The sequence below is a fragment of the Podarcis tiliguerta genome (assembly GCF_965153285.1).
Source record: "Podarcis tiliguerta genome assembly, chromosome: 12".
Classification (NCBI taxonomy): domain Eukaryota; kingdom Metazoa; phylum Chordata; class Lepidosauria; order Squamata; family Lacertidae; genus Podarcis; species Podarcis tiliguerta.
The window spans coordinates 40,351,936-40,379,523 of record NC_139545.1 but is presented as its reverse complement, the minus strand read 5'-3'; the positions used below and the strand labels follow the sequence as shown (position 1 = coordinate 40,379,523).

Genomic DNA, 27,588 nt, shown 5'->3' with positions numbered 1-27,588 from the left:
GAGAAAGAGACGCCTCTTCATCCTGTGAGGTTGGCCCTGTTGGGAACCAAGGGTGTCATTAAAATTAATTGTGAGTTTCAGAATGCTAATGACCCCGGCAGGTTTTTTAAAATAGTGACACCTGAAGGTCCGGCTGCACATTAGGTGCTCAGAAGGACGTACTGCTCCTCGGCTCCACTTGTCTGTTCCTCGCCCTGTATTCCTCCCATCGCTCCACACCTGATATACTTCCTTTGCACGGATTTCTTGAGGGATTAGCAGGCTGAGAGAGGATCTCGGTGGAAGATGAATCACATGGACTCCATCTTCAAGAAGGTGAGCCCAGGAAAAGCAAGGCTGGAATGGATGAGAGATAAGAGAAACCCCTAACATGTTATCTGCCTGCTCACGTGTCTCTGGTGTGGATTAAAGGGGAAGACATAGACATGTATTTTTTTTAATCTGTTCCCCTTTGAATGGTAAAGTTCCCTTCCACCCCAGGCGCTTAAAATCTTGACCTGAAAAGATGACTTCGGTGGAGCTTCTACGCAAAAATGATCTGTGGAGAGTTTTGCGAAATAATTTGCGGAAGGTGAACTTTAGTTGGTGTTGGACTGAGGCTAAAGAGACTTTGGGTTCAAATCCAAGTGGCAATCTGGCACACACTTACTCGGGAGTAATTCCCATTGAACTCGGTGGGGCTTGCTTCTGAGCAAGACGCTTATAGGATTGCAATGTTAAGTCACAAAGCCCACTGGCGGTGCAATCCTAAGCACGTCTACTCAGAAGTAGGGCTCCAAGGATTTCATTGGGAGAGACTGTGGCCCAAACACTTTTAGACCGATCACAATCTGCCTCCCAGGGTTGTTCTGGACTTCTGGGTGAAAATGTGGGCAAAAATGTTACATATGCTAGGCATCGTTGAAATTGGATGAGATATAAAATAAATAAAGAGTGAAGTGATAACTTTGGAGAAAGTGGGGCAGCATCTGATGAAATGAGAATGTGAACGTAAGGCTTAGGCCAGAGCTGTTCATCGAAACTGTATCTCAAATCTTCCCAAGAACAGTATGCTTGTACTAAGAGTGGTGCAGTCGATCCAGGACTTAATTTGGATGATCTTGCAGAATCTGGGTGGCGCCAATGATTGTTTTCATGTTCCTCTGAGGTTGGCTGGGGTGGTTATGGTGTGGGTGAACCCTTTTATAGTCTCATATCCTGACTTCATGTTTCTAACACTCGCTGGAGTGTGTGTGCTTTTATTGTTCTGTTATTGCTCTGGTTGTAAATCACTTTGGGACTTTTTGTAGTGAGAAGCTATATACAAATTTAATAAACTCAAACCTGCTTCAAAATGTGATAAGCCCTCTGTGATGCATGGGGGAGGGACCCTGATACACGTTTTGCTACATTTTGCCCCAAAGTCCTGCCTTGATGACGGCACCTGCATACCCAGGGAAGCTGGGCCAGTAAGAGGAATGGCTTATCATTGATCTTCAATGGGTGTGTTGTGACCTACAACTGAACTGTAGTCTACTCTAGAGGCGACATGCCAGCGATACCTTTTTAAGAGAAGGGAAAAGATGGAGATTAGGAGAAAGGGGAGGTGAAGAGAAAACTCAGCCATGAAGCTCATAGGGTGACAAATTAATGTTTTTGCTTAATTTTACTTTAGACTCCCTTTCTCTACAAGACGAAGAGGGGATTGCTCCGTTCTATTAACATGGAATTAATAGAAAATAAATCTTTTTTTAAAACTTGCTTTAAATGTGCAGATGGGGGCCTTAGAAACTTCCTCATCCTAATATGAGCCCCTATAATCCAAGAAAATATGGAGGGCACCAAGATGGCAAAGGCTGCTCTACAATATCTGTGTTATTTTAACCAGGTTCTGATTTGTCTTCCAACAGCAGAGAGAGGAGAGAGCTGTTAAGTGCTGGAAGCAGAGCCTTTACAGTGGCTGTGGAAATCCCCCTGAAATGAGAATTTCCGCTTCTTTAGTCACCTGCAGAAATGCCTGCAGGGTGCGGCCTTCCCCTCTGGCTTTTGGAGAGGCAGTTTAAGTATAGCTAGAACAATTCAGAAGGCCGTTAATCCCTATCCCCCACTGCAAACAAGCCTAAGGATGGGTAAATGAAATAAACATATGTTATTCCCCACTTAACTCCTTCCTGCTGTTTCCTGAGTGCCACACTTTTGTTTGTAATGTCCCCGGGGGCAGAGACCTGCCCTCTTATGCTTTGCAAAACACCATGAATGTGCCAAAGTGTTGTAGGGGTTTGCATGTGGGACTAGAGCCCTGCAGAGACCAGGGTTCAAATCTTTCACTCAGCCACGAAGCTGGGCAAGTGGTTTTGGGCCAAGTCATCCACCCAACTCTCACCCTGACCTACCTCCCAGGGTTGTTGCGACAAAAGCCAAGGGAAGAGAGACATCTTACACCCAGCCTGAGCTCCTGAAGAAATAACCGCCATATTAGTTTAGCTTTGTTTTTATGATTTTGTTCCTCAAAAAAAAAAAAATTACTGTATTTTTGCTTGCCTCTTTTGAGGGAAAGGAGCAGAAAGCTATGACGTACACAAAAAATGTCAGGGTTTCCAAGGTTTCGTGGGCTTAAAAAAAAAGAAAAAAGGCTATACTTCGAAAATTCCTGCAGCTCCCCCGCAAAAAAAAGAGGAATTTGGAAGGCAAGGCAGGTGCTTGAACTCCCTGGAGCAAATGCAGGACTCAGTGTGGTGCAGTGGTTCAAGTGTCGGACTAGGACCTGTGTTCAAATCCTGACGCGACCCTCCCTCACAGGGTTGTTGTGGGGATCAATTGAGGAGCGGGAGAGCCATGCGCGCCACCTTGGAGAAAAAGGCGGAGTGTGAATGCAACCAATCAATAAAGATCACAAAGAGTTGAAGGGTCCGATCCCGCGGCTGCAAAGCGCCAGCCAGTTCCCGCTTCGGTCGGGTTAAGGGAACAAGCGAAATCGAAACCGGAGGTGGAAGCGGCGGCGGCCGGACAGTCTCTGCGCGTCGAGGAGCCGTGAGTCAGTCCGTCGGCCGCCCGGCTGGTCTCGGGATTGCAGACGGAGCTCCGCCTCCTTCTCCTCCGCCGGGCTTTCCCCCGTCGCGGCGGGGACTGCTCCGCCAGTGGCTCCGGGTGCGAGTTCGGAGAGAGGTGGCCGTCCTGCCCGGCTCCGGCTGCTTGCTGCCTTCCTTGCTCCCGGGGCGCCAACTCCGCAAAGGCGCTGGAGGCGAAGCTGGCTGCGCGGGACGCGACGCCGGGAAGCGGGGCAGAGATCGACGCCCGCCCGGTCGGAGAGCCCCCTCGGAGAGCCGAGGGAGAGAAAGCAAGTAAGCATCGGGGCCACCCACCCAAAGAACGACGGCTGCTGCTGCTGCCCACTTTTGCTGAAAGGTTCCCCCGAGTTCCGCTTTCCGAATTTTCCATATTGAAATTAAATTAACCTGTTGCCCGCCCTGAGCTTCTGATACATAGCGAGATATATAGTGCTTTATAGACATCTCCCATTCAGTTTTAATATGAAAAGGGACCTGCGTTTTAAACTTCCGCAGCAGCTGCGTGGTGATAGGAAGAAGGGGCACTTTCTCTTCCTATTTTACAGCTGGGAAACTGAGGCTGAGAGTGACTTGTCCGCGGGATATCATGCCGAATAGCATTGGGGTGATCCCTCTTCATTAAGAGGGCGTATTTATTAAGGAGATGAACCTATGATGACAACATCCCATTCCCAAGTGCTGTGATGCTTTAAAAAGCTTATATAGACTTGGGCTGCAATCCTGTACACACTTAACCTGGGAGCAAGCCCTATTGAACTCAATGGGCTCACTTCTGTGTAAGGCCAGTTCCTTTTACCCAGAGTGCAACAGCCCCATTCCAGCAACATGATATTCAGATATTTTCCTTTGGAGATAATGGGGTTTCCGACCTTAAATTAACCAAGCTGTAATTCTGTGCACCTTATATCTGGGTGTAAGTTCCTGTTGAGCTCAGTGGGGCTTGCTTCTGAGCAGACGTGCATGGGATTGCAGCTTCAAGTGGTTTTTTTATTGGTAATGTGAATCTGGAAACTGTCTTGGCCAGAAGGCAAACTTGCATTACAAATGCCTCTTCAGTCTTTTGCATTGACAGCCCATCAGATAATTCACAGTGTTAGTGCGAGGGGATCTCAGCTGTGATTTCATCCATCCCTGCAGAGGAAATGAATGCGAGTGTGTTTGGGAAGTCCCCATTCAAAGCTCCCCTCTGGCGGTAAGCCTCTGGCGAGCGGCCTCAGACCCTCCCATGACAGCTATGGGAATAATAAGGCTGGTCTGCCTTATAGCACTGTTGCAAGGAATGGTATGCCTGAAGTGTTTTGGATACTCTAGAGAGCTGCTAAGTGCTGTTAAATTTGTTTAGGGTTGGAGTGTTCAAAGCTTTTATATAAACCCTGCACAAATAGCCCCTAGTAAATCAGTTTGTACCTGTAAAATGGAGTGTGTTTGTCTATATAAAATAGTTTTTTTTTAAAAAAATTGATCAGTTATTGCATTTTTAAATGCAAAAAAGAAAAGAAAAGGTATTTGGCAGCTGAATGAGTCCCCATCCCACAGCAAAAAAGGAAACACTTTCAATATATCTGAGGCTAGTGAAGAAACTGAACATAGAAAGTATTTGTGATTTTTTAAGTAGCAGCTGCTCAGGTTAAGTGCGATTGAGATAGAAGGTCTTTATCCATGCAGGTTATTGTGTCAGGACATATTCCTGCAGCTCCTGTACCCAAATCCCTTTGTCTTAAAGCCTTAAACCATTGAAACTTATCTTAAGAGTGCAATGCCTTGGGTGCCATTCAGTGCTAGTCCTACTCAGAGTAGATCCACTGAAATGATGAAGCCTAAGTTAGCAATGTCCATAGACATCAGTGGGTCAACCTGGAGTAGGAGTTGTGTTTCCCTATTGCCCACTGTTACATCAAACATGCCAGTGGATCATTATTTAAAATAAGTCAGCTTGGTACCATTTGCCGAATGGTTGGAGCCAGGTTAGATGAGTTTAGCTTGAAATCCGTGGGACAAGTTAGTTATGGCTTAACTTAGCTCCCACTGAAATCAACGGGCCTCAAAGTACATGCAGCTAACTTAAGTCTGGATCTGACCCTATGAGCTTGGTGATGATGTCATTGATGTACTCTAATAATGTAAGCAAAAAGGAATGTTTTCCTGCCCTGAGGAGGCTGCAGTATTTCATTAGTGGGAGAGATGACAGGTGAGAACTAAGGGGTTAAGCCAGAGGTTTTGTGGGAAAGAAAGGAAGATCTGGAGGAAGAAAGAGAATGTTTTGGACTAAAACTCCCATCAGCCCCAGCAAACATGGTCACCCATTGTCAGGAATATTGGGAGCTGCGGTTCATAACAGTGTGGTGTAGTGGTTAGTGTGTTTGACCTTTGGCCAGTCACTGCCTCTCAGCCTAACCTACCTCAGAGGGCTGTTGTGAAGATAAAATAGAGAGCGGGCGAAACCATGTATACCACCGTGAGCTCCTTTGGAGGTGGGATATAAATGTGACGATTATAATAGCAACAGTAACATATTTTGGCTATTCCTGACTTTGGTGTTTTGAAAGAAGGAGATGCCAATATTGGGTTAAATTCAAACGTGGTTATACTTAGAGAAGACCCCTTGAAGTCAGTGGGGTTTCAGTTAGCCATCACTAAAATCAACCCATTGTTTGTATGTTAACACTATGGATGGAGAATAGCAAGCAAAAGAAATGTGATTAGCGCTTGTCGTGTCACTTTGGCAGTTGTGGAGCACGTAAAAAAGTAGTATGCAGAAGTTGCCATAGTTCCTTTTTCTACTTTTCATTGTTGCGTCATCTCGTGCGAAGGGGCAGCCGTGAGCAGAAGCAGCGGTTCTCCTGAGTGAACACGAAAGTGAAAGGGAGCCTTCTTGATTTCATTGGGTCACCCCCTGAGGAAATTTCACCGGGGATTTCTCTGCTCTTTCTCTTAAGACTTACAGGAGGGTGGCAAATGGTGTCTAGGCTTGGTGCTTCTACCCTTTGAGGAGATCTCAGTGGTAGGACACATGGTTTGTGTGCAGAAGGTCCCTGGGGTCTCCTCTTAAAAGGAGCTGGGAGCTGGGGAAGAGGCAGCCAAAGCTTCGCCCTTTAGATGCTACTGGATGACAACTCCCTGAGCATTGGGACTGATAGGTGTTGTAGTCCATCAACACTATATTGGCTCTCCCTGGCACCAGTTTGGGGGTTTTGAGAGCTGCTTAACCGTCGAGAGCGGAGGGGCAGTGCTAGCGAGATGGGCCAACATCTTCCGCCTTCGTTCACATGCCCAGCTTGGAAACACGACTGGCATCCCTTGAAAGCCACTGCCTTCCCCTTTGGGGTGGAGAGGGTGAAAATATGCTGCCAACCGCAGTTCCCAATGTCATGTCTGTCTGGATGCTCCCGGCCTGACTCACCTGCAGTCTGTTTTGTTTACCTGATAGCAGCACGTTGCGTGAATCAGATTTGTGGAGAGAAGTGTAGTAAGCAGGGGAAAGGAAACAGGCCCGCCTCAGAATTAGGTCATGTTTCTGCCCAATGGGGACACGGGCAGGTGTCCTTGTCCCAGATAAAGGAATGCTTGCTTACGCCTCCTCTTAATAGCTTTGCTGGTCAGCTACTCCAGAGTTATCTGGAATGCCACCTTAATGGGAACCTGCAACGTTTCTAACCCATCACGTGGGGAGCATTCCCTGTGTGGCACTTGGGCAAGGTCTTCTTGGCCAATCCCAATGTGACAACAAGTGGCTTCCCCAAGCTAGCGTCCCTCCAGGGGACTTAGCACTTGGTCGGTACTTTGTTGTGCAAGAGGTTCCAAGGGTCAGCTGTGCTGCAGGTTGCCTGGAATAATCTCTCCGGCCTCCTCCCTATGTCCTGGCAAAGCTCCTTTCCTGGAAAATGTGCCACGCACATACTCGGAAAGATTGCCTTGTGAATTTCTTTAGTGGTGTTGCTTCAGAGTCTGCGTGGGACCATCATCACTGACAGGAATGGGAAACAACAGCCACAGGCCTTTCCCCACCAAGAAAATTAAAATCCGGTCCTGATACAACCTAGATACAGAGCAAAAGTGCCTTGAAGGGGTATGTACACTGGAATCAGGGGCTCTCCAGATGTTGCTAGACTACAATTCCCATCATCCCTGACCATTTGCTGTGCTAGCCGGGGCTGATGGGAGTTGGAGTCCAACAACACCTGGAGGGTCACATGTTCCTTACCCTTGTGTGACTCTGCTGATTTAAACTGCTTTACTTAGTCATTCCCTTTCCTCAGGGAATTCTGGGAGTTGTAGTTTTGTGCATTCAGGTAGGTAGTTGTGTTGGTTTGACGCAGTCAAAAAAAATAGTCCAGCAGCACCTTAGAGACCAACTAAGTTTGATCTAGGTATAAGCTTTCGTGTGCATCTGAAGAAGTGTGCATGCACACGGAAGCTTATACCTAGAACAAACTTAGTTGCTCTCTAAGGTGCTACTGGACTATTTTTTTTTATTATTAGTTTTGTGCAGTGAGGCTAAGGAGCTCAGGAACCGCAGTTCCGAATATTTACAAGGCGTGCATGTGTGTGTTCAAAGAGTCCATTAATTATCACCCTATGAAGACAAAGGGAAAGGGTGTTTGGGATATTTAGGGGTTCTTGAAGCCAGGGTGGAGTATCTAATTCACTCAAAGGTGATGGCTGTTTTAGGTCACCTTTTGATGAGAGGGGCGTGGTCCACCATGCCAGGTTTCACTGCCTGTCTCACCACAAGGTTGTTGATCTGAAATTGCTGAATCTACAATGCAGAGTATTCCAGATCTTCCAGAGCTGGTTTAATGTGTGAATAGAACGAAGGGGCAGATTCATGCAACTTTTGTATCCACTGTTGGATGATTCATTGTATTGTTATTTTAGGCTATCCATGCATAATAGTATATGCTCTAGAATTCGATATAAATTTGGCAAGCCCCAAAACTCACGTTTCCCAGGGTTGTGTGGGCATGCGATTCTGATAAAGGTTGAATTCTTCTTGTGATATTGTTCTACCTGAAACTCCTGTGCTCTGCAAAATCAGCTGGGGTTTTTTGGGAAAAAATCATTTGGGTGGCTCCATCCTAAGCGCTGTTTGCAGTGCTAGAATATTGTCTATCGCTGGAGATGTGTAGGGACCCTTTATGCGAACACTGATTGTGGGAACCTGTGTCAGGAGTGTATGTTAGTCAAGCGCTTGAGTTGCTGTTTTGTTCTGTAGATCAGGGGTATGCAGTGTGGTGCCCTCCAGATATTGTGGACTACAACTCCCGTCATTGCTGATGGTTGGCTATGTTGGTTGGGGCTGATGGAAGTTGTAGTCCAGTTGCTACACAAACTCTGCAGCAATTGTAGATCTCTTGGCTGTAAGGAAGTGTGTCAAATGATAAGTTGTATCATTTTGTGAGAGTTTCTTTCGGAATTCAGGAATTTACGAGCTTTTCCTGCCTGTTAGGAATACATATTTTTCTTTTTCAGAGGACAGGGCATATATGCCCTAAATACTATAGTGCTGAAGGTTTTGTATTAGAAAGGCCTACTTAATGAATGCACTTGAAGTCAAATATGGTGTCAAGTGTGGGGCAGGTAAAAACTTGGCTCTGCTGGAAGGGGGTTTGCAAGCCGCACCAACCTGGTGACCAGCAAAGTGTTGCCTAAGATACCGCTTTGAAAGAAAGTCATGAAGATCAGCTGACTGTCGGGTCCTCAGAAGCCCCTTTCAGTGCCCTGTCTTGCACAGTGCTTTGGAAGGGCAAAAAAGGACAGCTGATGTCATTGTGATGTCAGGTGATTGGCAGGTGGATGGCTGCTTGCTTATCTGTTAAACCTTGACGGATGGGGGAGATAACAATCTGGCCTGCTGGCCAGATGCTTTTCCCCTTCCATGTTGTGCTAGACATTTAGTCTGCCAGTGTGAAACTTCGCTTCCGGGACCAGTGATCCAAACTGTAAAAGGAGAAAAATACAGTAAATAAAATGAAACCCATGTGAAAAACCCAGGGCTTTCCATCCTTGGAATACTGGGTGGAAGCAACTACTGGGGACGGGGATAAAGGGAGGTATCTATTTACTGAATTGGAAAGCATTGTTGTGGAAGAATCCCCTTTGCAAGAGCTCAATCTGCTTTCCTATACCATCATGGAAACAATTAGATCCTTTCAAAAGAACACTGATAAGCCTCACAATGCAGCCATTTGAGTGTAGGCAGCAGGAAACCTAGGAGATGTTGGCCCTGGAAATCTAAAAAGAACAACAACATTAAGATGGGGACACTTCTGGCTGTTTCTGGTAAAAGGACGAAAGTATCCTATCTCTTGGTCTGTTTCAAAATAATATAAGATGGATCAAATCACACTTTTCAGCTAGTGAGTGGCTCTCCCTTTCCCCAGTTCATATTGTGGCTGTGGACCAGCATGTTCAGCCCTGCCTCTTCTCCTTTCTTGTAACTTCATACTGGAGGATTGCAATCTGCAGATGGCCCTGATCCTTTTTGCAAAGTTGCTGCAAGGTCCGCAGCCTCCTGACGTGGTCCTTTAACATAGATCCCGATGGGTGTGTTTTCCACGTACCTTGTTTGAAAACATTTGCCAGAAGGCTTCCACAGCTATGTTCTGAGAAGGATGAAGATAAGGATCTCGGCCAAGGATGATAACTAAGCATGCCACTCCGACAAGGCACGCAGGGCTGCCTGACGGCTGCAGCAGATCAGGTGTCACCCGTCCAACCTTGGGAGGAGTTAATTGATCTCTCTGTGTCACTGTCCGGTTCTTCCTTCTTGTCATATGTAGACACTAGCGGCTTGTGTTCAGCAAGCCAGGTGAGTCAAGAGGCACTTGTCTTCATCTAGAAGAAAGGTAGGCATACTTTTTGCATTGTATTTGAAAGTGATGGGTAGACAGGGTGAAATGTAGACCGCTTTCAAAGGACGGTCCATCTCTAGTCCTGTCTGAGATGGTCCGATCATCTTAAAAGAATGAGAAAATATAGCAAGATCAGGTCATTGAGTCCAGCATCCTGTTCTTACAATTGCTACTAGGTGGTCAGAGGAAACAAGGCTTCTGAATCCCATTTGCTGGAAACCACAGGAGGAGAGAGTTCTCTTGTGTTCATGTTCTGCTCCTTGGTTTCCCACAGGCATCTGGTTGGTCATGGTGAGAACAGGATGCTGGACTAGATGGGTGACTGGCCTGCTCCAGCAGACTCATCTTACATTCTTATGTGGGAATGCCTGTGAGCTGGACATGGGTGCAACTGTACTCTGCTCACCTGTGATTTCCAGCAGCTGGTATTCAGAGCCACGGTGCATCTTACAGAGGAGGTAGAACATAGTCATTGGGTCCAGCGCTGGGCAATATATTGATATATGGTCCAAAACCGGTTTGAAGTCCATATCGTGATATCGGTTTCATCGGTTTCGACTTGGCAATATATCGCAAATCACGATATGTGTTAGGGCTGTGCGATCTATCGTCCAAAACTGGTTGAAACTCCATATCATGATATTGGTTTCATAATTTTTGGCTTGGCGGTGTATTGTGAATCATGACATGTGTGTGTGTGTGTGTGTTTGTGTGTGTGTGCACGCTATGCAAAAATCACAATGTGGGAAAAACCATGAAGCCAGACAATGCCTCTACATAGCTCCATCCTTATGGTGATATATCAGTATATCGCAATGTTTGGCTGGTGATATATCACGAAGTTGCAAATCAGGTATCACTCAGCCCTCATCGTGGCTAGTAGCTGTTAACAGGCTATTCTTCCACGAAACTTAGCATGTGTCATCTTTCAGACAGGAAACACCCCCCGCCCTTTTCTCAGGACTTCTCTGTTTCTTCCTATGAGTTCAGGGCCAAATCGTCTCATGAGAATGAGGCTCTTCTCCAGTGGTGTGTGCTATTCCTTAGAAGTTCTGTGTTGCATAAACAAAAACAAAGGGGATATGTTCCTCTTTACCTCTGTGCAAAAGGTGCTAAAAGGTAGTCTGGCTTGACTTGTGCTTTTTAATAAAACACCAGAGGATAAATATGCTCTGAAGCCAAAAAATTGCTCAAGCCCCAGTTTCCTTCTTACCAATGTCTATGGCGATATGTTATGTGTTGGGGAATTTCCAGTCACCTGATGGTCTAAAATAATGCAATCCTTGTTTTTCCAGGTTTTTAAGGAGTGTGTTGTGAATAGGAAGGTTCCTTCTGATTGTGGACTGGAAAGTGCTTTTAGTTGGCATGTCAGTTTTGGATTCCTGTAAGTTCCCCTCCCCAATCCTCTTACTGAAACTATGTCAAGAATCACGTAGAAAACAAAACAGCAACAAGCTGGAAGCAAAACAATGGGAGGGGTGCCATTTTAAGTGATCACTGTATAGTTGCAGAATGTTTTTGGTAGCTTCCTGTAATGTGGAGTCTTGCAGGGTTTTTTTTTTCTTTTTAATGTTGCACCACATATTGCTGGAATGCAAAAAAAAAATTAGAAAGACAAATTGCATAATGATTATCCTGTTACAGCCATTGCAGCACATTCTTTGATTGTCCTGGTGGGGAACGTGACTTTGGTCACAGCTAAGGACACAATCCAGAGTGAGGTCCAGCCTGGGTTTCCTTGTAATGCATAGGAAGGATTGTGATACCTCTCAGATTCCAGATCTTTACTCCAAATGGTAGCACTTCTGCTGATGGGATATTGCATCTTCTCAGCCCAAAGCAGAATCTCTCACTCTCTGTTTTCTTTTAAACTGGGAAATCGTTATGCTTCCACCAGATATCAGAGACATAGCTAATATGGCTATAGTGCATGGATTGCAGCAGCTGGTATGTGATGGCATGGACACTCATTGGCTAGGTCCTGTGACGTGATGAACCATACCTGCCACACAGCCTATATAATTCTTATGCATTGCCCACATCAGTTTCTTTGCTGGATGAGTGCTCCTCTCATCAAATGCATTTAAATAGGGGGAAAGGGGGGCATGGGATCTAGGCAGGTTTCAACCAATGAGTGAAGGAGGTGGCCTGGGGCTTCCCCAGACTGCAGCATTTCCCTGGTAGATTCCCCACCCCCCACTGCTAAACTTGAGCAGCCACTGTCACAGGCAGCCCATACACTCTTCTCTAGTATATATAGGGCCAAAATCACCTTTTCGAGGCCTGCTGGAAGGCGCAGGGGTGGGGAAAAGGGCAGGGCAGAGTCTCCTCCAGCAGGCGGCTGCAGCAGAAGGTATGACTTCTCTTTCAGAAGGAGGAGGGCAGCTGAAGGGAAAGCCCCACAGCAGGGGCCATCTGTGCTGTCCAGAATTACACCAGAGATGGGGAACTCCCACCACCTCTCACCATTGGCCAGACTTGCTGAGGCTGATGGGAGTTGAAGTCCAGCAACCTCTGGCAGCCTACAGGTCCACCAGCCTTGAAGCATATAGCGATATCCCTTCTCCCCTGTACTTGTAAGCCTAGTCAGCAAAATGTGCACCTCAGCTCCACTGACCCGAGCCCATTGCAGTCGCTGCTGCAGGCTTGGATCCTTCGCTCTCTTCTAATCTGTTGTGTCGGAGAGCACTGCCTTCCCATCACGTTAGTCCAGAAGGGCCCTGTGGCCTTCAGATGTTGTTGGAGTCCAAACCCCAGCAGCATAGCCAAGGGTCAGGGATGATGGGCATTGGTCAGGCAACCTCTGGAGGGCCACAGATTCCCCATCCTTACAGCAGTATCAGTACAAATCTCCTTTTGACCGTCCTCTGAAAAAGACCATGTTAAGTCCCATTGATTTCAGGGGTGCTTAATGCACAGTTAACATGCAAGTCCGGTGGGACTTAAAAACATGTGTAACCTTGGCCCACTGTAAGAATCCCTTATGGCCATCTGCCATCTTGCCCAGTTGCTTTAACTGGGGCTTGCAATCTCATCCTATACATGTTTCTTTGAAAGTAGGCCTTGCTGAGTTCAATGAACTTGCTTCCTAGTAAGGTCACAGCCGCTCCATACACTCTAAACACACATAAAACATGTGGCTTTCTGCAGAGAATCCTGGGAGCGGTAATTTGCTAAGGTCATTGGGTGATGTAGCTCTGTGAGGAATAAACTACAGTTCCCATGATTCATTGGGAGAAACCATGTGCTTTAAATGTGTGTTACGTGTGTAGCATGGATGTGACCTAAATATATATAGGATCCCTGCCTTATGCCTGTTTAAATTTGCAAGGTTGTGGCCTAAAGTATGCAGACTCCATACTCTCCCTTCAGTGTTAAGATATGCGTGTTTTAACTGCAGATGCCCAATAACTTCCTAAGTTGAAATCGTTTCGCTTTCATCTTTAACTAACTGTGAAATCTTATTCTGCTCTTTCTTTGTGTGTGGTTTGCAGGTAGGATAAGGGGAAGAGGGAAAACCGCGATGGAGTATATGAGCACCGACAGTGACCATAAGCAGGAGATTGACTTATTGCTAACAGACTTAAATATGTCTGAAGTGATCGACATCATGGAGAACCTTTACCCAAATGGAGACCTTGCCGTTTACGAAGACAGCCTGCTTGCCCTGTGTCCGGAGACGAACAAGAACGAGGAGCGTGCTGAATCCTTACTGTTCAGCGGAAGGGAAGTTTCGGTGTTGTCGTCCGTCAAGTATGGGACCGTGGAAGACTTGCTGGCTTTTGCAAACCAAGTGTCCAACACTGCCAAGCAGTTTTGCCGGCCCAGAAGGCAAGAGTCTGGAATCATATTAAACATGGTACGTTCTTTTATTTGAAATGCCCGTCTCCCGTTGTGGACGCACTTGGCCTGCGCTTGATTCAGAGGCAGTAAGCCTCTGGCTAGCAGTTGCTGGGAGTCACAAATGGGGAGGATGCTGTTGCTTATGGGAAGCCCCAGAGAAGAAAATGAGTGCGTCTGGTTGGCCACTGTGGGAACAGGATCCTGGACTAGCTGGGCCTGATCCAGCAGACTCCTCTTGTCCTCCAGTTGCTGTTGAAGGCCGTGGGATATGCTGGTAAAAAAATGGGCTTAAAGTTAGGGTCTCCAAGATAGACACCGGCTTGTGGATTGGATGACCTAGATGCACAAAATGCAACACGCATAGACTAAAATCATAGGAAGCTCCTTGATACAGAGTCAGATCACTAGTCCATCTCGCAGCAGGTTTCAGACAGGACTCAGAGCTTTTGTCTGCAAAGCATGTTCAGAAGCTACAGCTCTTCCCCAAACCTTGTCAGTTATTGGATTTTACTGAGGAAATGGACCATGCAGTTTTGATTTTTTACATGTGTAAGCTGCATAAAAACATTACAGCCCTTCCTAGGGATAGAGCCTGTGTGCCAAGTGTGTGGTAGGGAGAACAGGTGTGATCGCACTCCCCTCCATGAGATGAACTGGATCGGGGGACAAGTATCAGGATGAAACAGATCGGGGGATACTTGTCCCCCGATCCAGTTCATCTCATGGGGGGGGGGTAGTGCAATTGCACCTGTTCTCCCCACTACACACTTTCAGTTGTTTAATAAGGCTTCCTCTCTATTGACAATATTTTCCAATTGCATACCCAGATCTTAATCCTGTAATAGAGAGGAAGCCTTATTAAACAACTGAAAGAACATTGCTGTGAGCTTGGGCAGTCAGATAGAACTGGATGGGTCTTCCCAGCTGTTTTGGAATATTTTTTTATTGCGATATGGACGGTGTGACTTTATGTCAACAGCTCTGACTCTCGTGAACCAAGCCTGCCCACCCAAGGGGATGGGAGGGTATCCTGACGCAACAACAGTTTCATGGCTCTTGAAGTTGCATAGTGTGGAGGAGCTGGGAGACATAAATGTTGTGCAGAAGGCAGCTGCTGCAGCAGAGCTAAGGTGCTAAGGCCCCTGTGTTAGAGCCTGCAAGCAGCTTAGATTTAAAATGCATATTGCGGTTTGAATATGATGTCATCACTTGATTAATTAATATGTCTTGGTTGCCTGGATAGAGGATGGTGATGTTTGCATTTGTGCAGAAACTAGCCCACTGCAAATGGGTAAAATTTTAATAATAATAATAATAATAATAATAATAATAATAATAAAATAATAATAATAATAATAATAATAATAAAAAAAAAATAATAATAATAATAATAATAATAATAATAATAATATACATTTATTATTTTTACCCCGCCCATGTGGCTGGGTTTCCCCAGCCACTCTGGGCAGCTTTCAACAGAACATTAAAAAAAGAATAAATCATCAAACATTAAAAACTTCCCTAAACAGGGCAGATAGATGTCTTCTAAATATCAGATAGTTGTTTGTTTCTTTGACATCTGATGGGAGGGTGTTCCACAGGGCGGGCGCCACTACCGAGAAGGCCCTCTGCCTGGTTCCCTGTAACCTCACTTCTCTCAGTGAGGGAACCGCCAGAAGGCCCTCAGAGCTGGACCTCAGTGTCCCGGCTGAATGATGGCGGTGGAGACACTCCTTCAGGTATATCCGTTGCTTTGCCCTCTTGGCCTTGCCCCCACCCCACCCAGCAAGGCCCCCTAAGAAAGGAATGTGGCCCCAGGCTCAAAAAGCTTCCCCACCTCTGATCTAAACAAACAGCTGACTAAACATCGGGGCCCTACTTTTAATTGTGAGTAGCTTAAACTCTTGCCTTGCGCTGTTTGAGAACCTTGCAAACGTAGCGCTTTTGCCAGCCAGCTGTGCTTGTGGTTTCAAAGTACCATTCAAACCCGCATGACGCAATGAGGCTTTATATCTCTCTGCTTATCTTCTCTGAATATTTCAGAAAAGTGCTTCTTTCCCCCTCCCCTGTACCGCCTTTGAGGGTAGGAAGTGTCAAAAACTGTTTGCTTACCTTCTCTAACCAAACCCACAGCTTTGTGGAGCAAGAGGCGGGCAGGTTCCAGGAATGAACAAACAAACCAGCAGATGGACTCATTACGCAAATCCCTCAGCCAGGTTGCTGTTGCCAGAGAGTAAGGTGCAACTGAGTCTTTATGGGAGGCTAATCGCTCACTGGAATTATAAATATTTCCAGAGCGAACTGAATACTTCACGTGCCGTTCCCATTTGATTGGTCTACATAAAGGCTGCTCCTTCCTTTGTGCCACAAGGCTTCTTTGTACTGTGAAGAAGAAATCAGGCAAAGTTAGGTTCCCAGAATGTGAAGGCTTCTCACTCGTGGGGTTGGACTAGATGACCCTTGGAGATCCCTTCCAACTCTTCTATAATTCTATGCTTGGCACACAGAAGGTCCCAAGCTCAACCCCAGGCAATTTCCATTTAAAAGATCTCATGAAGTGTTGTGTGTGCAGGGACAGCGAGGCTGGAGAACCATGGCGAGAACAGATAGCGCTGGACAAGGTGGGATCAGTCAGTCTGATTCTGGGAGGGCAATACATATCTCCAAAAACCAGATATATCTTTCTCTGGTCGAGTTTCTCATGGGGAAAAAAAATAGCCTCCTTTAATTTCCCCTCATCTTATTATTTTTTTCTATAGATCAGTCCGAAAAATGGGCGCTATCAAATTGACTCTGATGTGCTCCTGTTTCCATGGAAGCTAACCTATAGAAATATCGGGACTGACTTTATTCCACGGGGAGCTTTTGGGAAAGTCTACTTGGCACAAGATACAGAAACCAAAAAGCGCATGGCTTGCAAACTGGTATGTTCCTACGGTTCCCTTTCCCAGGGTTTGTTATGTGTTGGCTCCATACCGCTATTAGATGGACTATCTGCCTTTCATTTAATGTAGTGATAAGTGGGAGGAGGGGGGTATTTTATGATGGAGGAAATATCTGTCCAGGTGTTATGGGTTGTAGCCTGTGCTGATTCTAGACCCACTGAACTGAATGAGTGTGGCTGACTTGGGGCCTATTAATTTCAGTGGGTCTTCTCTGAGTAGATAGCACCCAATATCTCCAGGGTGCTCATGGTGCACTCTGAGATGTGAATGGAGCTCAATGCAAGCAAGGTCTTTGCCCTGTTGTCTGACACTTTGGGATATGTGCATTAAGGGGAGGCATTAATTGGTGACAAATGCTGAAGATAATTATTTAGATGCATGATGATTATGGGAACCCAGGGTGGGTCTGGTCTGTGCCCACCTTCAAAGGCCTTGTATAAATTCCATGTTTTTACAGTAGCCCTATCCCGATGGATTTCTATTTTAAGTGCTTTCCTCAGGGCTTGCTGGGCTTGCTCATATGTCATCACAAAACAATTGCTCAAACCATCAGTCTCCAGTTCTGCTTGCCACCCTCGCCCTCAAGCCAAGCATTCCATCAACCAGTGGGGAGGCTGATGAGCGAAGTCCCATCTGCCTCTTCCAACTCACAGCTGGGACAGGGTGGTAGTAGTGGTCATCGTCCCTGCACTTGCATTGAGATTTGGGGATTCTGTGTGGTGAAAATTTCCAATCCCTCTCCTGCTGAGGAAGGCTGCAGTGTTCTTTTGGGTAACAAAGGTACTCAAAGCAGCTGCCCAAGTGTTTCAGCCCAGACTGAGGTCCAGTGCCGAGGGCCTTCTGGCGGTTCCCTCACTGCGAGAAGTGAGGTTACAGGGAACCAGGCAGAGGGCCTTCTTGGTAGTGGTGCCTGCCCTGTGGAACGCCCTCCCATCAGATGTCAAGGAAATAAACAACTATCTGACTTTTAGAAGACATCTGAAGGCAGCCCTGTTTAGGGAAGCTTTTAATGTTTGATGTTTTATTATGCTTTGAATTTTGTTGGGAGCTGCCCAGAGTGGCTGGGGAAACCCAGCCAGAAGGGTGGGGTATAAATTGTTGTTGTTGTTGTTATTTATTTCCAAAGCAAGCCCCATTCTGGCTCTAGGATGTGGGTGCTGGACATTAGGCGTGCTCAACACACCTCGTCCACACAGCAGCAAAGCAACCCTCCATTCAACTCCCTTGCCCTTCCTCAATTAGTTCACTGTTTCCTGAGCCTTTTGTATTCCCTACCACCTTCCTTCCTTCCCTTTGTAATAGTAAGCTCAGAGCACTGACACAATGATCTCCAGAGCATTATCTGTGTCAGTTCATGAACTGTGGATCTTCCTGCTTTACTTAATCTGCCTCCATTTTGGCCCCTTAGGTCCCAGTGGAACAGTTCAAGCCATCGGACGTTGAGATCCAGGCCTGCTTTCGCCATGAGAATATTGCCGAACTTTACGGAGCCATCTTGTGGGACGAGACAATCCACCTCTTCATGGAGGCAGGAGAAGGAGGCTCTGTCCTGGAGAAGGTGGAAAGCTGTGGGCCTCTAAGAGAATTCGAGATCATTTGGGTGACAAAGCATATCCTCAAGGGACTTGAGTTTCTTCACTCGAAGGGAGTTATACATCAAGATATAAAACGTAGGTTATAATTCACAGCCGTGCCCTCCCCTTATACCAGCTGAACTGTGTAGTGTTTGAAACCTTCAATTTAGAAGCTGTGGCCCTCAGAATGTGGTTGGACTCCAGCTCCCATCAGCCTCTGCGAGTTTGGCCAATGGTCAGGGATGATGGGAGTTGTAGTCTAGCAACAGGATTATAGCTTATCCTTACGTGCAACACCCATGATTTATAATTTGGGCTCAAGATAATCCTGGAAGTTCCTTGGAAGACCTATCTGGAGGTTGTCAGTGAGATTTGTATGTTTATCTTAAGTAAATGTTTATGCCTATGATTTCTGTTCATTCGGATCTGGGAGAGTCCTTTGACAGAATGTTAGAAATATAAAGAAATAAAAGCTGCAGCTGTAAAAAGCATGCCAAAGCCAAACAGGCATAAGGATGACTTCCTACAGTCTGTTCGCAAGCCTTCTAAAATAACCACCATAAATGAAGCCCAGTGATCCTTCTGAGGAAGGCAGGTTTTACGTCTGTTAATAAGCAGAATAATAAATAGTTCTCCAATGAACCTCAGTAAGTAGGATATACAGAATGAGGCAGATGGTCAGTAATGGCATTTTAGGAGCAATTTCCCCTGTGTAAACAGAGTATCTAGAATATGCCTCAAAGGTCACCTACTGTGGTTCTTGGAGCACCTTTGGCAGTCAAGCCAAGATTGGAAGTGGTCCTTACTGCACAGTCCTGGGCATGTCTGTTCAGAAATATGTCCCATGAAATCCATGTACAGGATTGCTGCCTTAATATGTGGGAAACCGTACTTTTCCGCTTTAGAAGATGTGCATCCTTATTACTTAACAGGAAAAACATGTTCCAGATTCCTTGATAGTATTTGCATGCAGCCTGCTAGCAACAACAACAATTTACAATAACAATTCACAACATTAAATTCACTTTGAAACTATAAAACCATTGAACACAGCATCAGGCTCCAGCAGCAGAGAAATAAAATTGATCAAGCCCCAGGGTAGTGGAGCCAAAAATTCCCCAGAAGTTTTTGGGATAATTGTTTAGCCTTATTTATTTATTTTGCTTGCCATAGCCAAACAGGTTATGCGGGGGAAGCTCCCTTGAGTTTGTGATTGCTGTGTTACAAAGGCCAGGATGCCCAAGGAGGGGAAAAGCCTTTCTTATTCTCCTCCACATCTATAGCTTTAGGCCAGGATTTGTACAAAGAGCCTCATTAAGAGAGGTGTGTCCTGCTGAAATGCCATGAAGTCTGGTGTCTTTGGGGACTCCTGTCTCCAATCTTGCTCAGTTTATTGCTGCCAAAGGCTTCAGCTTCCAGACTTCCTCAACCTTAGCCTGCCAGATGCTTTGAGACTACAGTTCCCATCATCCCTGACCACTGGTCCTGCTGGGATCATGGGAGTTGTAGGCCAAAAACATCTGGAGGGCTGAGGTTAAGGAAGCCTGAACTAAACCAAAAGGATTTCCCCCTTCCCCCAGCCTCCTGTACATTTACACATAGGCTCTTGCAAAATTATTATTATTAATAATATAGGTAGTAGTAGTAATAAGAATAGTAAATAAAAGTGTAGCATTCTTAGCTATTAAAGATACCTAGGGGATAATGATATTTTGTATTTAATTTTAGTATTCAAAGCCCCTTGCGTACATTTCCTTAGTAAACCCAACCCTGTAAGGTAGGCCAGTATTTACTATTGCTGTATTGCAGGGGATGACGAGGAAAACCACCTTCAAGTTGTTTAGTTCTGCTGGGGAGAAAAATACAGTGCATGTTGTCCTCCGTTTTGCTCCCTGCACTTCAAGCAGATGTTGAGGCTTCCTCTCCAGGTCCCTAACAATCCCTCGTTTGTTCTCCTTTTGTTTCTAGCCAGCAACATTGTTTTCATGTCAACCAAAGCAGTCCTGGTGGACTTTGGTCTGAGCGTTCAAATGACGGAAGATGTTTTCTATCCCAAAGACCTCCGAGGAACAGAGGTAAGAACCATGTGCAAGAAGGGAGCCTTGCTGCTGTTACTCTCATGTCATTGTAATGAGAGCTGAATGGGAAAGAGCTGCCACAAGGGCGGCCGCAGCAGGGTCATAGTCCCATTGGAAGATCTATTGGGAGCTCGTGCAGGAGAACACTCAACCGTATCTCCTTTTTGATGTGCTCATGAAAACGAGCAAATACTTGATTTGCACCGTCTAAGTTTAAAAATAGACAAAAGTAATGGTAAAAAAAAAGCTTGGAATGATTTAGTGGTAACTGATAGTTTTTGGGGGGGCAGGGAAACTGGACTTTGGTTTAGTTGCATCCCATCATTCCATGGGAAGGTTTCAATCCTAATCTGCAGGCTGCAACGCTGGCCTGCAAATGTGTGTGTGCTGAAGTTTCAGTTGCCTGGCTTACGGCATTTCTTCTCTATATGTCTCAGTTCAGATGTAACACCAAACCGTGGTTTGGCGCTACATGAATGAGTTCAGATGTAACACCAAACTGTGGTTTGGCGCTACATGAATGAGCCCTCCTCACTTTGCTCTTTCCTGGGCGCCCGCTGTCTTTTTTTGTTAGCAGGCCATAGTTTGACAAATGGTTTTGCCTCCAACGCGAAATGGGAAACCCACTTCAAACCCATCAGCCCTTCCAAGTGTGGCCAGGGATGATGGGAACTGTAGTTCAGCATCATCTGGAAGACCAAAATATTTTCCCCACACCTATGCTAGAAGGGGTGGGGGTGGGGGAAATAAAACCACTTCCCTGTTGCCCAATCTTTCTAGCTGTTAAGACTGTCAAGATTCAAGACTGGAGCTAATTTTCCCTCTGGCTTCCATTTGCAGATTTACATGAGCCCAGAAGTGATCCTTTGCCGAGGCCACACTACAAAAGCCGACATCTATAGCCTGGGAGCAACAATCATCCACATGCAGACTGGCATCCCACCATGGGTGAATCGCTATCCCCGAGCGGCGTACCCCTCCTACCTCTACATAGTAAGCATGGACTTTGGCCGCGTGGGCACACCCCCCTTTCTGATAGCACCTGCCTTATTTTTTAGGCTTGTTGACTTCCTATAGGCACCTGGCTGGCCACTGCAGGAAATGGGGTACTCCCTTAATTAGCATAGGGAGCTGCCTTAGACCATGTCTGAGTTATTGGTCCATCTAGCTCAGAACTGTCCGCTCAGCCTGGCAGCAGCTTTCCAGGGTGTCGGGCAGGGGAAGGTCCCCCCCATCTCCTGCTACCTGGCTCTTTTGACTGGAGATGCGAAGGGTTGATCTTGGGACTTTCTGCATACGCTCCATGCGCCCCACCGCTGAGCCTGATCCAGAAATGCTCGTTTTGCAATGCTCTCGAGGGCAAAACTACAGGCTGAGTCACCCTGAGCAGTTGCCAGGCCCAGAGTGGCAACACAATGAGCACCACAGATAGGTATTTTCCAACCCCACTCGGAAATGGCACTCAGAATGAATTCTCACTGGGACACAAAGCAGGCATGTGGTGTTTGAGATCTGAAACCAGATTTCCAAGTTTCACTTAAAAGAAGCTACAAGAGACTCGGATTAGAGCAGCAGCTGTTGTGTGTGTTTGTGTGTTCACACCATTTCCCCAAGCTATATACCGTATTTTTCGCTCTATAGAACACACCCGACCATAGGACACACCTTGTTTTAGACGGGGAGAACAAGAAAAAAAAAAATCTCCCCCTCTCTGCTCAGTGCCCCTTCAGCAAAGCGGCAGGAGAAACAGAGCCCCTTCCATTTCTCCTCCTGCTTGGCTGAAGGGGCGCTGCGCAGCTCTCCCTCTCTGCTAAAGCCAAGAGAGTCTTGCTCTCCCGGCTTTAGCAAAAGGAACCTGAAGCCTGCGGAGCACAGCGGGAACTTGCGCTGCACTCTGAAGGCTTTAGGCAGCTATCCCTGAAGCCTGAAAAGCGAGAGGGGTCGGTGCACACTAACCCCTCTCGCTCTCCAGGCTTCAGCGAAAGCAACGTCTGTCGGCAGGGGATCCTGCACACAGAAAAATCGAAAGTTAGCGGAGCATTTGGGTTATGAGCTCTGTCATCTGAAGTGGTACAGCCACAGCAGAGGTTTAGTGCCTCAACAGAAACGAAGCCCGGAACGGAAACGAAACCCGAGATGTGCATTTCCACAGTTGCATCGCTTACTCCCAAGTCTATTTTTTCCTTTTCGTTTTGACCTTCTTGCTGTTTGAACTCGGTAAACTTCCATGGGATTGTGGAAGTATGAACAACAAGGGGAATGATTCCGTTTGTTTCTCTCTGATCTGAGTGGGAGGGAGGTGGAAACTGCAAGCTGTGAAGTTCACAGGCAGAATGTGAACTTGGCAGAGGAACTCTAGGGCGATGATCTCAGGCCCCCGTGACTGTCCCAAGGTTTTAGGCCTCGCAAACTGGAGCCATTGTGTGCAGACGTGCTTTTTTAAGCAGATTTTCTTCAAGCCAGTAGCTCAGTGGTAGATCATCTGCCTTGGGTGCAGAAGTTCCCAGGTTCAGTCCCTAACATATCAAGGTGTATGGGGGAGAGAAAGTTCTTGCTTGGAAACCTGGAGAGCTGCTGGCAGTCACTATAAGCAGTGCTGAGCTGGCAGGTCCCCATGACCCAATTCAGTATAAAGCAGCTCCCTACACTCCTGTGTTTGCATGGTGACCTTGAGGTGCCAAGCCTCCTCACAGTGCCAACCAGTGTGTCACGTTGCCAGCACACAAACCGATGTTTGCTGAAACCGAATTGATGCTCCATTTTGGCCTGCAAGCTGGATCATCCCCTAGTTGCTCTGTGTTCGTTGGCCCAGATTGCGGAGCGAGGATCTCCGACCTTTGGGTGAACTGTAAGCCGGTTTGTTAGGGTTTGCTGTTCCGCTGTGAAACTGGCTCCGTTTCCAGCTTTGCCGTGGTTCTCCACGGCGGCGGCAGAGTGGCAGTTTTCCAAAGCATGAGTCAGGGCGAGGAAATTCCGAGGGCCGTAACCTTATGATAGAAAGGAGCCTCTCCGAAGCTGTTTTTCTCTCTCCCTCTCGGTGAGCATCGTACTAAAAGCCGCCGTTTTTTCTTCCCTCCCGATAGATCCACAAGCAAGCGCCGCCTCTGGAAGACATTGCTGAGGACTGCAGTGCCTGCATGAGAAGGTTGCTGGAGGCTTCTCTGGAAAGGAACCCAAACCAAAGACCCTCTGCCACAGAGCTGCTTAAGCATGAGGCCTTGCACCCGCCTCCGGAGGACCAGCCTCGGTGTCAGAGCCTGGACTCGGCACTCTTCGAAAGGAAAAGGCTGATGACCAGGGAGGACCTGGAGCTGCCAGAAAACATTGCTGGTACAAAACCAATCCTACATCTGCCCTCTGGGTGTGGCTGGATTCCAGCACCCATCAGCCAGTGGCCAAGGATGATGGGTATCATAGTCCAATAACCTCTGGAGGGCCACAGGTCCCCCATTCCTGCTCTAACAGAAGGGACAGGGTATGGGACTGAGCCTGTGCCAGGCAGGAGCGCTTTGTCAGGTCACAGGTCAAGGTGGAAGCGGCAGGTGAAGGGAGTGAGATGAACATGGGAGACTGACATAGACCCTTGTCAGAGTATTTGTCTGGAGGAGGGAGTGCACAGCTGCTCCTATCCCAAAGGCTCTACATGGAACTATCCCTGCTCTAGTCTTTTCCAGGTGGAGGCTGTGCTTACGGCAAGGTTGAAGTTTAAGGGCTTGTGGTCAAAGTCTTAGGATAAGGTCAGGCTAAGGTTCCCGTTCATTTCAGAAATCTCATTAGCTTCCCAGTGGAACGAGGCTTTAGCTTCAGTGCAGCAGATTCCTGGAAAATCAGTTCAATGACAAGCTCACACAAGTCACCCAGGAAGCTCTTGGGGGGGGAAAAAAAAAGTATTTTGGAGCTCCCAGAATTGTGAAATACTTTTCTCCAGTATTTTGAGTACAGTATTAGGTTTGGTTTTTTGTATTTCTTTTGAGAAACAGGACGTGTTGAGGGAAAACAACAGCAATGCAAATCAGAGTTAAAACAACATACAATTTTTTAAAATGCGATTTCTCAAATTTTGTGTTGTTTTTTTAAAAACACATGAGTATGGGATTACCTGCATCCAACCTTTTCAAACAGCAATAGGCAAAATTATGTCTGACTGTCCAGAGGTGTCCCACCCACATCCTGCTACTAGACCCTTTCTAAGATGATTGCTAAAACGTACCTTGTGTGGTTGGGGACAATATGCTAGCCCTTTAACAGTGCAGTCCCGTGCATGTTTACTCAGAACTAAGCCCTGCTTTGCTCCATGGGGCTTGCAACTGTGTACATGTGTTTAGAATTGAAGCAGTAACCTTTTATATGCCAGCTGTCCCATCAGTGGAGCACCACTACCTTTTGAGCTTGCAGCAATAGGTAACTAAGCTGCAGCAAAGGCAGAGCAAGGGTTTGTCAGACATTTGCATTAATGATGCCTGATTTTCCTGTGCTGGTTCCCTCTCTGGCATACCGGAGGTAAACTGCACCAAGAAATGGGAGGCACAGATAGATGGAGAGAGAGAGATTAGTGCACACAAGAACAGTTTCATGCTTTGCACTTCACTTGCTAAGAAAGCTGTCCCCTACGAATAGGTTTGTAAAAAGGAAACATCCCTTCTACTCATTGTAAACTTTATTGATGCTGCAGAAGAATTAAACAGAGGACTGGATGAATGGCTGTAACCTATTACGGTTCATCTCCCTAGAGTCTGTGTTTCTTTTTCTTCTGCAAAGGCTGCTGATTTTAGTTTTCTCGAAAAGAAGCATATTTAGTGAGCTGAAGCAGATTTGAAAAATCACCACCAATTACTCTAAAACATGTCTTGCAGTATAATATCATATGGTGATCTCTCTCTTTAAAATTTCTTCCTTGTCAGATTCTTCAAGTCTTGGGATTACCGAGGAATCAGAACTGCTAAAGAGGCAGCGATCGTTGTACATAGACATTGGAGCATTAGCTGGCTACTTTAACATTGTCCGGGGAACAACAACGCTAGACTACGAATAAATCTGAGGATCTCTTGTGCTGGACAGAAGGAGATAATGCCTCTTGGAGAACTAACTGCTTTTGAAGAAGAGTGCAATTGGTTTTATCACTTGAAGGTTTTTCTAAAGCTAACCCTTTTGGGAATTCTGACCAACATATAATGATCACCACTGTCTTTACATTCTGGATGAAAGAAAACGCCAACAGATTACTTGTTTCGTTGGCATATGGTGTGTGTCTTGCGTGCACACATCATTTGTGATTTGAATAATCTTCAGTGTGTGAAAGTATTTGTGTGTGTATGTGTGTATATATATCTGTATATGTATACCGTAGAATTCTATCACACACACACACACACACACACACACACACACACACAAAAACACGTAATGTGCATTAAGAAAAAAGAAAGGCAGACCTGACTGGGTCTGAATAGTTAAGCTAAGCTTCATTCGGACCCCTATTAAGACTCCTTGAACGCTTCCACCTAAGAACCATCAAAGTGCACATTGGATCGGATCTCCGGCTGTTTCTAAACAGTGCTTGCTTCCAGCAGTGGCTTTTTGTGGCGTTGCCTTGGCTGGGATGCCTCCACTTTGCAAATCCTTGGCTTATAGCATGGGGCTGGCTTCCCCAAGAAGGCCTGGAGCATTGCTAGTTGGGGTGTCTGCCCTTTTCTGTCCTCTCTCCCCTTGCTGATTTTTGCTTGCATCCAGCAGCAGCTCAGTTGACCCACAAACCAGCATGGCATGAGCATCTTTGCCCATCTCCACCCAACCACCCACTTGTTTTGCTGATGGCATGTTTTGGATGCCAAGGAAGGGAACTCCCTGACTTCCACTCCCTGCCCTTCTTTTGCCTCCCTTGGGTTCTTTGACACATTTCCCAAGCTCGCTCTGTGGCGCTTATTTGATCTCCCCGCTTTTCAGAGAATTTGCCAACTTGGGCAAATCAGTGGTTTTGTTGCCCCAGGTCTATGCAGGGTGTAAGTCAAGTGCTTCCCCTCCACCCCCAAGCTAAGTTGAAACACTGACATCAGAGTTTTGAGAACCCTGGTATATAGGCCAAGGGTGTTGTGGCAGATCCGGAATAAGCTTGTAGAAATTATTGGCGAGCTGTAAACATAAGTAATGACTAAATTGTCCCATTGATTTCAACAGGGACTGAAGCTGCAATCCTTACTCCGCTTGCCTGGGAGCAAATGCCAAACTGTACTTATTTTGAATAGACATGATTAGCAATATGCTGTAAATTCAGCTAACTTAACAGTGCAGCACTGCCCATTCTTACTCAGAAGTAAATCCCATTGAATTCGATATGCTCTCAGGAAACTGGAGTTAGGATTGCGGCATGATTCAGGATCTAGCCCATTGTCAAGAAATAGTTGGACTCCTGCGGCTTGAAGACAGACTCTTAGAACTGAAAACCAGCAAATAAAGCAAATTGTAGCGACAGGCATGTCTCCTGCTTGCACATAGTAGGGTGGTTCTTCAGAAAGCACTAACACCCTTGCCTTTTGACTGACAGTGCAATGCTGGGACAGTGCAATTGAGGCTTGCTCTGCATCATATAGCAGCCTGAGGTAGCCAGATCAGGTGCAGTTTCCCAGAAAGTTCTTTTGCATGAATGGGAGCTGTGCAAAAGCACGGAATGAATTCCGGCTTGCAAACTTCTGCAAAGAAAAGAGCAGCTGTACACACGAGCCATTTGATGTATAATGTTGGTGAACAATATTGCACTGTGTTTGGGAATCTTTGCCAGTTCTGGTGGTGGTTCAGTTTGTGGCTGCAAGACTTCATGTTTGTTAAAATAAACATGTGTTTGGATGCCATGAATGATACATTATTTTATGTTCCTATGGAAAAATACTTCCTTTTCTCTTGAAGATGTTGAATACATTTAAATGTGATGTTTTAGAGGGCAGTAAAGCTGTTTCAAGAACATAGTTTGGTACATCCCATGGGATGATTGTGTAAACTTTTATAAAACAGTTGTGTACTAAGGATTAGTGTCGCTTTTAACCACCTGTTTCCCTTTTTTTAATGGCATACTGTGTATGTTGTAAATAGAACTAGTTATAAAACAACGTATCTGTTTCAACGTTTATATTTAAGGCTCTTTGTATACAAAATATATTTGTATTAATTTCTTCCACTCCTGATTCCAATAGGACTGGATTAAAGATTTGAAGGTATAAATTCATGTGTTCTTATGTGCATTTATTCTGTCACTTCTT

At 46.1% G+C, this 27,588-nt stretch overlaps 1 protein-coding gene across 7 annotated transcripts; it reads left to right on the top strand.

Moving 5' to 3' along the window:
- The first annotated feature begins 104 nt into the window (after positions 1–104).
- On the top strand, positions 105–27,550 carry MAP3K8 (mitogen-activated protein kinase kinase kinase 8). Of its 7 annotated transcripts, none has more exons than XM_083406621.1 (9): positions 105–315; positions 11,194–11,282; positions 13,393–13,757; positions 16,501–16,665; positions 18,095–18,356; positions 20,229–20,335; positions 21,179–21,331; positions 23,422–23,668; positions 25,240–27,550. In XM_083406621.1, the coding sequence occupies exons 2-9, from the start codon at positions 11,264–11,266 to the stop codon at positions 25,368–25,370; spliced, it is 1,449 nt and encodes a 482-aa protein (XP_083262747.1). In that variant the 5' UTR covers positions 105–315; positions 11,194–11,263; the 3' UTR covers positions 25,371–27,550. The 7 variants fall into 7 exon arrangements, with proteins under 7 accessions (XP_083262747.1, XP_083262751.1, XP_083262750.1 ...); XM_083406623.1 differs by lacking the exon at positions 105–315 and adding an exon at positions 3,121–3,320; XM_083406622.1 differs by lacking the exon at positions 105–315 and adding an exon at positions 7,549–9,892.
- Positions 27,551–27,588: the final 38 nt, after the last annotated feature.